Source organism: Mauremys mutica, chromosome 8 (genome assembly GCF_020497125.1).
Source record: "Mauremys mutica isolate MM-2020 ecotype Southern chromosome 8, ASM2049712v1, whole genome shotgun sequence".
NCBI classification, from domain to species: Eukaryota; Metazoa; Chordata; order Testudines; family Geoemydidae; genus Mauremys; species Mauremys mutica.
Genome location: NC_059079.1, coordinates 9,512,456 through 9,528,948, shown reverse-complemented (window position 1 = coordinate 9,528,948; position 16,493 = coordinate 9,512,456). Strand labels below are relative to the sequence as shown.

Below are 16,493 nucleotides of genomic sequence, written 5' to 3'. Positions count from 1 at the left end.
TCTTTTCCAAACCTACATTTTATCTAATCAGAGATAATTATACATTTATAATGGACCAATTTAAACACTGCATCAGGCAGATCATATTTGCTCTCTCTCTCACACACGCACACTCATACACACACGCACACAAAATTATATATAAAAACCTAAAGTTTACATTGAAACACTTTTGTGGGCCTCTGTTGCAAGCAGAAGCAGAAGTAATGCAACCAAATTACTATTAAAACATTTGGTCTGAAGAGTGCTAGTGAGTATAGAAGAAACACAATATTGGTCTAGTAATAATTTGTTGTTTTTTTAATTTTATTTTAGGATGAGCGTGAGGCCAGAGAGAATGTGAAGAGAGAACAGGACGAAGCTTACCGCATTTCACTAGAAGCTGATAGAGCAAAGGTGTGTGCATAGTGAAGAATATCCCCTGCTGAGTTGGGAAATAATTTCATGAATACCAGGACATGCATGTCCTCACAATGGATGAAGTTCATCCAGCTGTGGAGAACCACACCACTTCAGCCCGATGTAGGGCTCTGCTTCCCTACACACCAAAGAAAACTCCTTACCAGCCACACAGGCCAGCATACAAAGCCACATTGCGGGCAAGCCAAGAGAGAGGCCACAGATTTATATTTACGCAGATCCAGTGGCCCCAGTAGCCCACACAACTGACATGTAGGGTCTGTGGTAACAATTCCAACCAAGAGACTGGAATAGTGGCCATGGGGCTGTGAGGCAGGCCTGCTCTGGGTTCCCGGGGGGGAGTCACCTTGCCATCTGTTCTGCACTCCCCAGTCACGGAGCATGAGCTCTCAGAGTGAGTTTCACCTTGTGTGACTAGGAATTCTTCATGGGTAGTTGCTTCTGCTCAGCACAGTCGTTTATGTACCTGAAGTTTGGAAATTCTCAGAATATGTGTTGCTCATTAAGCACACGTTTTATATAGTGCACTGATGAGGACGTACACCGTGTTCAGATGACTATTTTCATTATTGAGAACTGGGAGGTTCCCATGGCTTTATCATATCATTTAAATATGGCACATGCACATACTGGCCAAAAAGCTTGACCTGTGTAACAATGCTCCCTTTGGCCTTATGACTAGGATCCACTGCGGGATTAATTTAATATGTGATATGCTCTCTGTTAAGGAGCCTCTGTCCTGTCCTTGCAAGGAGGTGACTTGATCTAAGAGGCCTTTTCCATCTCTGACTACTGGATCTATATACAAAGATATCGATTTTGAATGAAAACTTGTGTAGTTATTTGCAAATTTTGTATTATTCTATTGTTCCTTTATGTTCCTATTCTTGGTCCAGAATTAAGGGGCTTGTGTTCTTCTCCCCATCTGCTTTCAGAGGGGAACATGCACCCCCCCCAAAGAGCAGGGGGGGAGGATACCACCTTTGTGGCATGCCCCCCTTCAGCCCCAGTCTTTCAGAAGCTCCTCCCAGTCTGAGGCTGTATTAATGCGCAACGTTTCCCCTACTGTTTGTGGAACCCAGTGTGACAGCTGAAGTCTGCCCCTTGTTTCTGGCAGGTCTGCACAAGCCACTCCTACCCCAGCAGAAAAAGAAACATTTGTGGAGTTTCCTTTCCTTTATGTGGGTAATGCAATTTGTTGCACAGGGCTATGGGCTGTCCCGCTTCGCTGTCAATTGAATGTAAATGTAATTATTGTTTCTCCCTCTTGAATAGAGGGAAGCACAAGAGAGAGAACAAGCAGAGCAGTTCCGTTTGGAGCAGATTCGAAAAGAACAGGAGGAAGAACGTGAGGTGGGACACTTTCCCTTTTGGGGCAATTTCTAGAGTTTGTGTTGGTGGGATACCTGGCAACCATCACTCAGAGCTGACTAAGATTTTTGTGTGGGCATTCAATACCTATGACACACTTTAATCTAACATGGATAACATTTATAGATGGTTTTACTCTACTGAGTACAACATGGTTTTATGGCTTTTCCACTAACTATTCTGTATCATATTATCTGCTGCTGTTCCACTATCCTTGGGCAAGTCTGAAGCGCGCTCTGCCTCAGTTTCCTTGTTTGTTACATAGATAACCTACTTCCCTACTTCACAAGGGCCTCGTGAGGTCTCACGCCTCATCTTTGATAAAGTGAGGGTTTGTATGCATTCAGGTCTCTTAGCATTTTGATCACTGTACTAAATAATCATCACACCCCGAGTGGAAGGGAGATTAATATTAGTGTCTCATTTTACACAGGAGGGGTATTAACTGAGTCTGAGAAGTTAAGTGACTTGATTATAGAATCATAGAATCGTAGGACTGGAAGGGCCTCAATAAGTCCTCTAGTCCAGTCCCCTGTGCTCAAGGCAGGACTAAGCAATAACTAGACTATCCCTGACAGGTGTTTGTCCAACCTGTTCTTAAAAAGCTCCAGCGATGGAGATTCCACAATCTCCCTAGGCAATTTGTCCCAGTGCCTAACTACCCTCCCAGGAAGTTTTTCCTAATCTTCAATTTAAACCTCCCTTGCTGCAGTTTAAGCCAAGAGGGTGTCAGCATTACAGCTGGGATTAGAATGCAAGAGAGCCGTACTCTCAATCCTTGCGTTAGGAACTGGGCCGTGCTATTGAGCTAGACCAAGACAATCCATTGGTTGACTGGCAAGATCAGTTTTGCTGCATGTAGCTGGGAGAAATCTTATGATAGTTTTGGCTCTATCCACTGCAAACCAAATGACTCATTCTATAGCCACATATCGGGCTGGAGTACCCCCCCCCCCAATTTAGAGGGATCTTTGGCAGTTGGTTTCCCAGGGCCAACTATGAGTAGCTGCAAGGAAGACAATGATTAATCTGTGAGTTTTAGGAAAAATCACAGTGACAGTCTCTCAGCCCTAGTGATCAGTTAACATCGGTTCAGATAATAAATATTTTATACACCTATATTTTATTATTTTATATGGAGAAGAACATACTTTTTAAACTATAAAACATGAGATTAGCATTAACATTTTGAGTTACTTAAATTAGGAGTCCTGTGTCTGAAGCCCCAAACATTGTCTTTGCAGATACCGGTTTTTAAAACAGAGGATCTCCGTTGCTTTTCATTTTATGGATTGATTTCTTTAATTTTGTGTTCAAATATCTTGGAGGCTGGTCAGCACTATGAGCGAACGGGTTGCATAATTTAATTTGGGGAATGAAGCAGTTCTTTAATGTTAAGATAAAACTAACCCAAAGCCCACATAAATCCCAATTATTTTCTTTGTACTAATAATATAATTTTTAAATGGGCAATCAAATTTATCCTGAAACTTCTTTTAAAGAAAAGAAACCTTTAGTCTCTGACTGAGACCTTAAATGTCAAAGTCTGTCCCCTCAAAACCAAGGTAACAATGAAAATTCAAAAACCCTGTCATAATAATGATGCAAACTCTCCATTGTGATTAAATATATTGGCTGCAAGGGAAACTAATGAGGTTAAACATCAGAAAAATTAGGAGGTTAAAAAGAGCAAAGCAAGATGAGTGAATTTAACTCTTCAGAATGTTTCTCAAAGCACACTGCTAATGAGAAATATATATGTGTTAAGCCACAAAGCCACAGTTTTGTTTACAAATCCAAGTCAATGAAGTACAGCACTAGTTCTTGCTGAACCAATAGCTAATCCCTTGTTACACCCATTCAGGGTCACAAAAGAGGGCAAATCAATCCTGTAAGAGGCATTAATGCATACCTGAGTGCAGCCCCAAACTGGCCTCTCTCCAGGAGATATGAGCCATCATACAGGTGTGCTCCATTCCCTTAGTCTGAGTGGATGGATAAACCACACCCTGTGGAAACTACTGTTCCCCAAATGCAACTACAGTATGAAGAGTTTGAAAGCACCGGTGTCTAGCAGAGATTCTGCAGGATCTAATCGAGGATGCCCAACTTTCCTGCTGCATATGGCCAGATTCAGCAGTGTAATTGTTTGTCAGACTGTGCCACAAGTGTCCTGTTCCCCAGTAAAAGCTTATGGGGATTCTGTGGGGTTTCACTGTCCCAATCTGTTTTGTCCGAAGTATGATCTCCCAGTACAGTATAATTCCTGCATGCTAAAACTGTCATAGTGTAACATGTACGAAGTTATGCACATAGCAGTAATTTTTTCTTCTTCTTTATCTCCAGGCAAATGTATAACATAGTGATAAAAGAAGGGGTAGTGCATATCCGCTTCTTCCCCCCCCCGTCCCCCCGTCCCCAAAATTGTACATAAGACTCTCAGTCCTTAGAGGAATTCTGGTGAAATAAACAAAATCATAGCTCAGCTAGCTATGTCATCAACCGCTGTGCGTGTTGGTAAAACAGCTGTCATGTAGTACCCAAAAGAAAACTGCGTGTCAGTGGCTGATGAAATGCGCCATATGTTTATCCATTCTTCACAGGGGTGAGATGGAGCATGTGTCTGACGAAGTGGGTATTCACCCACGAAAGCTCATGCTCCAATACTTCTGTTAGTCTACAAGGTGCCACAGGACTCTGTCGCATTTTACAGATCCAGACTAACATGGCTACCCCTCTGATACTTATTATTAATAAGGCAATAATAAGCATTGATATATCTGCATCCTTGTGGGGTGTGTTTGCTAATGCTGTATATTTATATAACCCAAGATACTTTCCCATCTTTTTCTGTTCATTGATATAATTTCCTTGATCTGACTCTCTTCTTTTGGCAGACATTTGAAATCTGGTATTATGTTTTTATTTAATTTTCCAGATGATTAAAGTCAGTTGGAACTGGTGAAATCCTGTTTAAATTGCATCCTTTCCTTTCTTTTCTTTTTTTGTTTTGTTTTCTGCCCTCAAGTAGGTTTTTAAATGTATATTTGGTGACATTTCAGTACTGTGTACTTTTCTGATATATGGAAAAATTGCCTTATACAACTGCAAAATATAAAGTTGGTAACCAACACAATTTTCTATTCTCTAAGATAAACTTGACAAGCAAATTGTGTCAACAATTCAGCTTGCATTTATTTTGGTCAGAAAGATGTATGCATCTAAGAACCTGAAATATTTAAGTGCTTCTGGGAACTTTTAAACCACGTTATATTGTGAATACAGTAACTCCTCACTTAGTCATCCCGGTTAACATTGTTACATTGCTGATCAATTAGAGAACATGCTCGTTTAAAGTTGCCCAATGCTCCCTTATAACGTTGTTTGGCAGCTGCCTGCTTTGTCCACTGCTTGCAGGAAGAGCAGCCCATTGGAGCTAGCTGATGGGGGCTTGTAACCAGGGTGGACCAGCAGCCCCCCTATCAGCTCCCCGCTCCCCTAAGTTCCCTGTGCTGCAGCTGCCCAGCAGGCTGTCAATTGCCAGCAGTTCAGTTGTCCCTCCCCCCACTGCCATATGCTGCTCCTGCCCTCTGCCTTGGAGCTGCTCCCAGGAGCCTCCTGCTTGCTGTGCAGGAGGGGGGGTTAATGTCAGGGTGTCCCCCTCCCTCCTGCTCCTGCCCGACCCCCCCCCCCTGCTTACCCCATCTCCACAGAGCAGGGGGAGACATGACAGGGCTCAGGATGGAGGGAGCTTGCTGGCTGCAGCTGCTGTCTCAACTTCCTGATATACTTAAAAAGGCAATGTACTTAGAGTGCTCAGTGTACTTAAAGGGACAATGCATCTCTCTCTCTCTCATACAGGGTGTGTGTCTGTCTCTGTCTGCCATGCTGTCTCCCCTCCCTCCATTCGTGCTACCCTGTAGAGTGTGAGGCTCCATTAACAATGTGTTAAACCTTGAGGGCTCAGCCGAATGCTAGTTCATCATTTAGCAGTAAGGCATTCCCTGGGAAATATCCCACCCTCTTCCACCCTCTAACTTCACCACCTCAACCAAGCTTCACAATCATCATTGCTGTGTACAGTATGAAATTGTTTGTTTAAAACTTATACTATGTGTATACATATATATAATATAGCTTTTTGTCTAGTGGAAAAAAAAATCCCTGGAACCTAACCCTCCCCCCGCCCCCAATTTACATTAATTCTTATGGGGAAATTGGATTCATTTAACATCGTTTCGCTTAAAGTCACATTTTTCAGGAACAGAACTACAACGTTAAGCGAGGAGTTACTGTAGTTCATTTAGTCAGAGCTACAGTATTAAGTGTTTTGCATGGGATGCTCTACCTTTTCTCTACAATGAACAGTAGAATTTGCTGTACTCTTACCTCCTGTTGCTACCAAAAGTCAAGAATGGGAGTTAAGGTAAGAGACCATTAGAGGGAAACTAGAGGAGTATTGCAAAAGTAGGAATGTGAGAATTCAGTTGTGAATAATTAACAGGTTGCATTCTGTAAAGTTATTAGCAATTGAACTCACGTAAACTAGTATTGTAGCAGACTGTTGAGAAATTGCCTTGCTTATCTTCTGATTCATGTAATTAGTGTGTTTTCTTTCTCTCTTTAAAAGTAATTGTGCACACAGAGAAACAATAATTCCCTTCCGCTGCATTGTGCTTACTACCCTGCCTTTTCTAGTACAATGGCCTTTTGGAAACTGTTTTCTTACATAAAAGCAGCAAAACCAGTCCATGATTAAAACTATACCTGGGCTTCCTTGTTTTAATACAAACTGCAATAATGAAAAGAATAAGATCTGTTTGCTTAGCCAAACAAAAGAGATTTTAACAATGCTGTTTACTAACACTCCCCATGTTCAAGGGTACGGATTACCGATAGTCTGTTGTTCTGTAACAGTGTTTGCTTACATAAGGGGCTTTATGTTCAGTTCCATATATTTGAAATCTGGCTATTGATCTATTCACATACTGAACATCCTTTTTTATCAACAAAATTCAGCTTGCTTATTCAGGTCCAAGAGTTGCTAATGTTATCCAGCTCATAATTGTTTTCTAACTTGGTTCACTGGTGTGGAATATCCATTGTATATTGTCATTTTATGTTGAAGCCTTGGAGACTGGTTACTTTGGGGAGCTAGATATTCTTTGCACAAAGAAAAGAGCTCTAATGAGCTACTGTTGTTTATTTTTCTGTAATATAATTGATTGAGTTCAGTAAATAATGTAGCATCTGTTATTATACTATGTGGGGAAATGTCAAAACAGGATCGTAAGCAGGTGGTTGAGGAAGGAGAGAAAGGAAATAGAATCTATTTAATTATATTATTTAAAATATAATCTCATAGCAGACACATAAAAATGAATTTGAGCCACAAGGATGTTAAAAAAACTCTTGGATTCACACAGTAAGTGCCTGGGATTGCAAAAGCCCACGTGAAGCTCTATGTATAATCATTTATATTGAGAGAGAATTTTCCCCAATGTCTGCATGTAAGAAGCAGATTGTTTAAATGATCTTGTACCCTTGCCTCTTCCTCATTCTGTCCCTTTAATGTAATTCATTTCCCCCACTAAATGACTATGGGGAACATTTTCAAAGACACAAATGGCAATTGAGAGCCTAATTCCCATTGAAAATCAATGGGAACGAGGCACTTTGAAAAATCTTTCTCTTTGGGCCTTTTTTCATATCACCCCAATTATTATTGTTAAGATTTTTACCAACAGGTACCTGCGTGTAGGCTCATTTTAGAGTATCAGGCCAAACTAATTTAGCAGGCATCTTCTTTTGAAAATTCTGGCCACAGGATTCATGTTATGCTACAGGGGTGGGCAAACTACGGCCCACAGGCCGGATCCGGCCCCTCAGAGCTTTGGATCTGGCCCGTGGAATTGCCCCCCATGGCGCCGCAGGCTCTGCGCCGCTCTCAGAAGTGGCCCTCGGGCGGGGGGGTGTAAAGGGCTCCATGTGCGTTGCCCTTGCCTCCAGGCACTGCCCCCCGCAGCTCCCATTGGCTGGGAATGGGGAACCGTGGCCAATGGGAGCTTTGGGGGAGGTACCTGGAGGCTCGGCAAGGGCAGCGCACGCAGAGCCCTCCGCCTGCCCCTCCCCCAGGGACCGCAGCACTTCCTGGAATAGGACTGGACCCAGTACAGACCCCTGGGGGACACCGTTATTTACCTCCCTCCATTCTGAAAACTGACCATTTATTCCTACCCTTTGTTTCCTATCGTTTAACCAGTTACCAATCCATGAGAGGACCTTCCCTCTTATCCCATAACTGCTTACTTTGCTTAATAGCCTTTGGTGAAGGACCTTGTCAAAGACTTTCTGAAAATCTAAATACACTATACCCACTGGATCCCCCTTGTCCGCATGCTTGTTGACCCACTCAAAGAATTCTAGCAGATTGATGAGGCATAATTTCCTTTTACAAAAACTATGTTGACTATTCCCTAACAAATTATGTTCATCTAATGTCTGACAATTTTCAACCTATAGTTTCAAACTATAGTTTCAACCAGTTTGCCCAGTACTGAAGTCAGGCTTACCGACCTGTAATTGCCGGGGTCACCTCTGGAGGCCTTTTTAAAAATTGGGAGCACATTAGCTATCCTCCAGTCACTTGATATAGAAGCTGATTTAAATGATAGGTTACAGACTACAGTGAGTAGTCCAGCAATTTCACATTTGAGTTCCTTCAGAACTCTTGGGTGAATCCCATCTGGTCCTGGTGACTTATTACTGTTTAGTTTATCAATTTGTTCCAAAACCTCCTCTGACACCTCAGTCTGGGACAGTTCTTCAGATTTGTCACTTAAACAGAATTGCTCAGGTTTGGTAATCTCTCTCACATCCTCAACCCTGAAGACTGATACAAAGAATTCATTGAGTTTCTCTGCAATGGCCTTGTCGTCTTTGAGTGCTCCTTTGGCATCTCGATTGTCCAGTCACCCCACTGGGTGTTTAGCAGGCTTCCTGCTTCTGATGTACTTTAAAAAAAATTTGCTATTACTTTTTATTACTTATATTCATTTAAATAAAGACTTTCCCACTCTGCCCTCGTCTGAGCCATTAAAATATTTGCTGATTTCTTGTAGCTGTTGCAGCAAAAATGCAACCGGGTGCTTGGAGCCATTTTTCTGTGGATAGCATCCTTCCTTTCCTCCTTTAATCTATCCTTAAAATCCACTTTTTTTGCCTTGCCTTTTCCCTGCTGATCCTCCTATGACTATGGCTGTTCCCACCTTCGTGCCTCATATACGCTAAATAACCTGTATGCCTTAAATATATAGAAGAAATGTCCCAATCAGAGCATTTTAGTTACAAGTATTTTTAGTAAATCTAACAGGTAGGGTTTGTTTTCATTGTGAATTGCTGTCAGGGGGAGGAAGAGATTCCTTAGTTTCAAATGGTCAGTTATTTTGCCTAGAGGAGTACAGTTTGATCATAAAAAATACATACATTTAATGCCTTAATTTGTAACCTTTAAGAAAGCAATTGAGCATTTGACAGTTATTCTCTCAAACAAAAATGTCGATGCCTTTTTGCCAAACAATTAAATTACCTATCTCCATCATGCAGTAAACTGTAGGTTTAATTACGTGTTATAAAAGAAGGGTTTATTTTAATTAATTGTCTGGTGGGCTGTTATTAAGAAATGCGTAATAATGGTTTTGTCATTGAGACATAAAGCACAGCTGAAGTTCTGGAGCCCTGTGATTCCTCTCAGAGTTCTAGCATGAAAAATGGAAAAACTCCTGTGTCTAAGTAGTTAAACTGAAGCTAAATGGTCCTTTTTCTTTCCTCAGGCCATCAGGCTATCTCTAGAGCAGTCTTTGCCTCCAGAGCCAAAAAAAGAGAGCACGGAGTCAGTCAGCAAACTGCGTATCCGAACACCCAGCGGAGAGTTCTTTGAGCGGCGTTTCTTGGCCAGCAGTAAGCTGCAGGTTGTCTTTGATTTTGTAGCTTCCAAGGGATATCCTTGGGAAGAGTTCAAGCTGCTGGGCACCTTTCCAAGGAGAGATGTAAGTAAACATACCTTCTGTGAATAAATTCTCCTTATTCCTAGTTGTATGTCTCAAGATGGCATGTATGTTACAGCATGAAAGGTGAAGGTTGGCTTGATATGTTATAACATGGTCAGGCTCCATGACGCAAAGCAAGTCAGGAGCTAACATGAGAGCCCTAGGACAGAGGTTCTCAAACTGTGGTACGTAGACCACCAGTGGTCTGCGAGCTCCATTCAGGTGGTCCGCAGATAATTCCCTCTAAGGTGTGTGCCTGGGCAGCTGCACACAAGAGAATGAAGGGTCACCCACCTAATTAGTGGTGCTGCACAGGCATGGCTCCACTAATTAGGTGCCTGTACCCTGGAGAAGATGCACATGTCAGGTGAGGGTGGGAGGGGGCAATGGAGTGAGAAGAAGGGGTGGGGGGAATTTGGGATGTGCAGGGCTGCGGCGGCCAGAAAAAGAGGCACCTTTCCCCAGCTCCACGGCTGTGGCTCCCAGGGAGAGACCCGCCTCGTTTCCAGCCTCAGCTCTGTGGCTGCTATGCAGGGGAGAGACCCCCCCCCCGCTCCTTCCCAGCCCCAGCTTGGGGGCTGCTGCAGTGGGGGAGAGAGGGAGAGACCTCCCCTCCTTCCTAGCCCCAGCTTGGGGGCTGCTGTGGCAGGGGAGAGATCCATCGCATTAGAAAGGTAAGACTACTGATATTGAAATATGAGTTGTGTGCTTTTATTTGTAGAACCAAAAAAAGTTGTTTATTATTAAGGTTTTTTTATATAGCACTTTTATCCAACTATTACAATAGTTAGCTAACAGTACAAACAACATTTGGAAGGATCATTAAGTGGTCTGCTGAGTCCCTCAGCAATTTTCAAGTGGTCCGCGAAAAAAAGAGTTTGAGAACCGCTGCCCTAGGACATGTTATGTAAAAAGCTGTATCAGATAATCCAGACTTTCAGTGGCAGAGGAAATAAAAAACTAATTTCTAAAGCAAAAAATGTAAAGGGTCAAATTCACTGAGAACTGGACACACACATCCAAAAATAGAGTTTGATCCAAAAACTTTATTCCCTGTTTTAAAAGAAAGTAGAACCCCTCTTGCTTAGCATAATACTCCCAAAGTTCATTTGGTGAACAGCATTTCATCTTCTCTCCTGGACATGAAGTTCTGTTGTTCAGATTGGGGTTCTGATCTTCCTGTTGATGTCCATTTTGCTTGATGTAATTTGTGACATGAGTAGATGGGGCTCTGTCAAACTGTAAATGAGTTATCAGGCACTTTAGCACACTTATTCCTGATAAACTATTCATCTGTCCCCTAAGTAATTCATAAAATTAAGTAAATAACCATTTTTAATTCCTACATAAAACTTCTTTTGAAGTGTATACAACAAATAATGACGTCAGATCTGGTGTGAGTGACAATCATTATAGGCTGTACTAACTCCCCGATCCTCACGTTTGCTAATTTATCTGTGGTTAAACCTGCCATGGACACTGGTCACTAGAGCTTTTCTTAAGCTAGATTTCTTTGAAGAGGTGCCTTTTTTGTTGCCTGCTGCATTATAACTTAGATTTTGTTTATAGCATAGTTGTTGTTACTACAAAAATAAAAGATAATAGGCCCAATCTTTGCGTCCAGCTGAGTTGTGATCAGTGCAAAATCTGAGGCTGGGAAGGGGTGCAAAGATAGCAGCACAAGTTATGTCAGTCACCGAGCGGTGGGGCTCGGCAGCGTACCAGCCACCCACCCCATATTCTGCGGTGGTGGGGAATTTAGCTCTGTCACCTGGGGATTGTGCATGCCGGGGAAATCCTCAGGTGGCTGGTTAAGCTCGCTTTACGTCCTTTTTGCACCATGAGAGCCCAGTGTGTGGGGCACTTTCCTAGGTTCACCCTTGTCTCCTCCTCTGCAGGAAGTTCATTAAGGATAGGACTCAACTCAGAGTGTTTGCCGTGCTATTTTGTAACAGCCATCTGTTGCTTCAGGATTAGAATCTAGTTTGTAAAAGTAATCTTAAATTGCAACCCGCCCAAAAAGCTGTAGAAATATTTGTACTTAAACACATCCTCTTGAGAGCAGGCTTGATTTGTGATGATTGTGACGGAACTGTGAACGGGATTGTAGATATCTGTTGGCGTGTCTTGAGCCACGTCTCAAAGGCAGAAAAACTGATTTCTAATCAGAGAACCTGTCAGAAGAGGCAGTTAAGAGATGTTGAAAAAGACATAGATGCACGTTTATTTTGATGGTACTTATATCTGTTGGAGAGGAGAAACAGATTTGAAGTGGGAGGTGGGGAAATGCCTTCCAGTCCCATAAATCTCCGCACTCCCCTACGCATGTTAGGAAGCCAGCAAACCACAATCAATGCACAAACTATCAACCTAATATCAATTCCATAAAGGGATGCACCCAAGAATGCCATTCAAACACTCTGAAATCAATGGGGAGAAGGAATGTTAAGGGGCAAACCACTTAGAGGACTTGGCAGTGTCCAAATCTTCCCCTGCACTTCTTCTCACCAGTCAGTCAGTCGGCTACTCCGACAGTGGGGAAGGAGGGCGGGTCTGGAATGGATTGGAGCAACACATCTCGAAGAACACCAGTTACTACAGGTGAGTAACCGTCTTTTCTTCTTCGAGTGATTGCTCCAATGCATTCCAGTTAGGTGATTCCCAAGCCTTACCTTAGGCGGTGGGGTCGGAGTGAGACGTGGCGGAGTGCAATACCGCAGAGCCGAAGGCTGCGTCGTCTCTAGACTGCTGTACCAACGCGTAATGGGAGGCGAAGGTGTGGACCGAAGACCAGGTAGCCGCTCTGCAGATGTCCTGGATGGGGACATGGCTCAGGAAGGCGGCGGACGATGCGTGCGCTCTCGTAGAATGAGCGGTGAGTCGGCATGGTGTCACGTGAGCCAGCTCATAGCATGACCTGATGCATTGAGTCACCCAGGAGGAAATGCGCTGGGTAGAGACCGGCTCGCCCTTCATGCGATCAGCGATTGCGATGAAGAGCTGGGTGGAACGCCGAAAGGACCTTGTCCGGTCGATGTAGAACGCCAGCGCCCGACGGACGTCGAGGGTGTGGAGCTGTTGCTCCCGGGGCGAAGCATGGGGCTTCGGGCAGAAGACCGGGAGAAAGATGTCCTGATTAAGGTGGAAGGCCGAGACCACCTTTGGTAGGAAGGCCGGGTGAGGACGAAGCTGCACCTTATCCGCGTGAAAGACGGTGTAGGGGGGGCCCACCGTCAACGCTCGGAGCTCCGAGACTCTCCGTGCCGATGTTATGGCAACCAGGAAGGCCGTCTTATAGGAGAGGTAGAGGAGAGAACACGTGGCCATAGGCTCGAATGGTGGACACATGAGTCTGGCCAGGACGAGGTTCAAGTCCCAGGTCGGTGCCGGGCGGCGCACTGGCGGGTATAAGCGGTCGAGGCCCTTCAGGAAGCGGGAGACCAACGGATCGGAAAAGATGGTTCGACCCTCCACCGACGAACGAAAGGCGGACACCGAGGCGAGGTGGACTCTCAAGGAGGAAACCGCCAGACCCTGCTCCTTGAGGTACCATAGGTAGTCTAGGATGGTAGTGACAGGTACCACGAAAGGGTTGAGCCCCTGCTGGTCACACCATAGCGCGAACCTCTTCCATTTCGCCATGTAGGTGGTGCGGGTGGAAGGCTTTCTGCTCTCTAGCAGGACTTGCTGTACTGCCGCCGAACAGTGCCTCTCTGCGTCGGTCAACCACGCAGGTACCAAGCTGTAAGATGGAGGGACTGCAGGTTCGGATGGCGGAGTCTGCCGAAGTCCTGCGTGAGGAGGTCCGGCCACAATGGGAGGGCGATGGGCTTCCGAACGGAGAGCTCGAGCAGCAGGGTGTACCAATGTTGCCGCGGCCAGGCTGGAGCCACGAGTATCATGGTGGCTCGATCCCTCCGAAGCTTCTGGAGCACTCTGTGCATGAGTGGAAACGGAGGGAAGGCATAGAGGAGGTGAGTCTGCCACGGATAGAGGAAAGCGTCTGACAGGGAGCTCGGCGAGTGCCCCCGGAACGAGCAGAACTGGAGACACTTCCTGTTCGCCCTGGAGGCGAAGAGATCGACCTGGGGAAACCCCCACCTCTGGAAAATCGTGTATGCAACGTCGGGACGGAGGGACCACTCGTGGGAGAGAAACGACCTGCTGAGGCGGTCGGCCAGCGTGTTTTGCACTCCCGGAAGAAAGGACGCTTCCAGGTGAATGGAGTGGGCCACGCAGAAGTCCCACAGGAGGATCGCCTCCTTGCAGAGGGGGGACGAGCGGGCTCCGCCCTGCTTGTTCACGTAGAACATTGCCGCTGTGTTGTCCGTGAGCACTGTCACACAGCGGCCTTGCAGGTTGGCCCGAAAGGTGTGACATGCAAGGCGGATCGCTCGGAGCTCGCGGATATTGATGTGGAGAGCGAGCTCCTGGGGCGACCAGCGGCCTTGAGTGTGAAGGCCACCCAGGTGAGCCCCCCAACCGAGTGCCGAGGCGTCCGTGGTCAGTGTCGCGGACGGACGAGGCAGGTGGAACGGCACTCCGGCGCAGACGATCTCCGGGTCGAGCCACCAACGAAGGGACTCGAGGGTCGGTTTGGTGACCGTGACCACCATGTCGATGTGGTCGCGATGCGGGCGGTACACCGACGCCAGCCACGACTGGAACGGACGGAGGTGGAGCCGCGCGTATGCGGTGACATAAGTACACGATGCCATGTGACCCAGGAGGCGGAGGCACGACCGCACCGTCGTGGTCGGAAAGTTGACGAGCTCCCGGATAAGGGAGACCATTGTCAGGTGTCGAGACCGCGGCAGGCAGGCGCGGCCCGTAGAGGAGTCGAGAACCGCTCCAATGAACTCCACCCGCTGTGCCGGAAGCAAGGTAGACTTCTCGGCGTTGACAAGCAGCCCGAGGTGTTGAAAGAGGGACAGGATTTCCGCTACCTGGCGCTGCACCAGCTCTTGTGACTGCCCCCGAATCAGCCAGTCGTCCAGATAGGGGTAGACATGCATCTGACGACGACGGAGGGCCGCCGCTACCACTGCCATGCACTTTGTAAATACCCGCGGTGCCGTGGCAAGTCCGAAAGGTAACACGGCGAACTGGTAGTGGTCGTTGTTGACGAGAAAGCGAAGGTAACGCCGGTGAGGGGGATAAATTGCGACATGGAAGTAAGCGTCCTTCATGTCGAGGGCGGCAAACCAGTCTCCCGGATCCAGAGAGGGAATGATGGTCCCTAGGGTGACCATGCGAAACTTGGGCTTGAGCAGGTATTTGTTCAGCTCTCGAAGGTCCAGGATAGGACGCAGCCCTCCTTTCGCCTTGGGGATGAGAAAATAACGGGAATAGAATCCCCTGCCCCGCCTGTCTGGAGGCACTGCCTCTATGGCACCCACGCTCAGTAGAGTCTGAACCTCTTGTAAGAGGACTTGCTCGTGAGAGGGGTCCCTGAAGAGGGACAGGGAGGGTGGGTGGGAAGGAGGGGGCGTAACAAATTGTAGACGGTATCCCGACTGGACTGTCTGAAGAACCCAGCTGTCCGATGTTATTCGGGACCACGCCGAACGAAAATAGGAGAGGCGGTTGGAGAACAAACGGGGGGGATCCGAGCGGGAGAGTGATGGGCCGTCCTCGGGCGTCCCATCAAAAGGCCTGCTTGGACCCCTGAGGGCCCTTGGAAGAGGCCTGGGACTGGTTCCGACGGTTACCCGAAGGCCGTCTGTGATTCTGGCCAGGACGTCTGGGCGTATACGGCCGATAACGCTGCTGCTGGAAGGACCGAGGGGGCTGCTGCCGGAAAGACCTGCGTTGTGGAGCCGGCGTGTGCATGCCAAGGGTTCGAATGGCAATACGCCCATCCTTTAAGGTCTGTATCCGCGAATCGGTCTGTTCGGAAAACAGCCCTTTCGTGTCGAACGGCAGGTCCTGCAGCGTGTACTGCACCTCCTGTGGTAATGTGGAGGATTGCAGCCATGAGATGCGCCGCATCGCCACCCCTGTTGCTATTGTCCGCGCTCCCGAGTCCGCCGCGTCGAGGGCTGCCGTAATGGACGAACGGGAGGACTTCTTCCCTTCCTCGAGCATTGCCGAGAACTCTTGACGGGCAGTCGTCGGCAGGAGCTCGGTGAATTTTGCCAGGGATGCCATGATGTCAAACACATACCTGGCTAGAAGGACCATTTGGTTGGCTATTCGCATCTGCAGGCCGCCCGCGGAATAGACCTTACGGCCTAGCAGGTCCATCCTCCGAGCGTCCTTAGATTTGGGCGCCGGGGCCGGTTGGCCATTCCGTTCTCGGCCGTTCACAGACTGCACAACAAGCGAGTCCGGGGTTGGGTGCGAGTATAAGTACTCATAGCCCGTGGGGGGGGCTGAGTACTTCCGTTCTACCCCTCGAGCCGTGGGAGGGATGGACGCGGGCGTTTGCCAGAGCGTGGCAGCGTTCTTCTGTATAGTCTTAACAAAAGGTAACGCCACGCGCACAGGAGTGTCCGAGCCGACCACATTAGTAATGGGGTCCTCATCCTCTTGGACCTCTGCCACCGGGAGGCCCATGGACATCGCGACCCGACGGAGTAACTCCTGGTGGGCCTTAAGGTCTATGGGGGGCGGGTCTTTGGCAGAAGTCCCAGCCACCGCTTCGTCCGGGGA

At 46.9% G+C, this 16,493-nt stretch overlaps 1 protein-coding gene and 1 long non-coding RNA gene across 3 annotated transcripts in view; one reads left to right on the top strand and one right to left on the bottom strand.

Annotated features, from left to right (window-relative positions):
* The window catches only part of FAF1 (Fas associated factor 1), a 306,114-nt gene that overhangs the window by 266,670 nt on the left and 22,951 nt on the right, over nucleotides 1-16,493 (top strand). Inside the window, exons 16-18 of the mRNA XM_045027160.1 lie at nucleotides 316-396; nucleotides 1,696-1,773; nucleotides 9,624-9,839. Of these exons, the coding sequence (XP_044883095.1) occupies nucleotides 316-396; nucleotides 1,696-1,773; nucleotides 9,624-9,839 (375 nt within the window). The remainder of the gene's footprint in view (nucleotides 1-315; nucleotides 397-1,695; nucleotides 1,774-9,623; nucleotides 9,840-16,493) is intronic.
* LOC123375844 overlaps nucleotides 1-16,493 on the bottom strand; it is a 37,623-nt gene that overhangs the window by 226 nt on the left and 20,904 nt on the right. Inside the window, exon 4 of one of the 2 annotated variants that reach the window (XR_006581590.1) lies at nucleotides 11,811-12,013. The exons of the other annotated variant lie outside the window; for it this stretch is intronic. This is a non-coding gene — a long non-coding RNA (uncharacterized LOC123375844). Of the gene's footprint in view, nucleotides 1-11,810; nucleotides 12,014-16,493 lie in introns of those variants that run through there. 2 annotated transcript variants of the gene reach the window in all.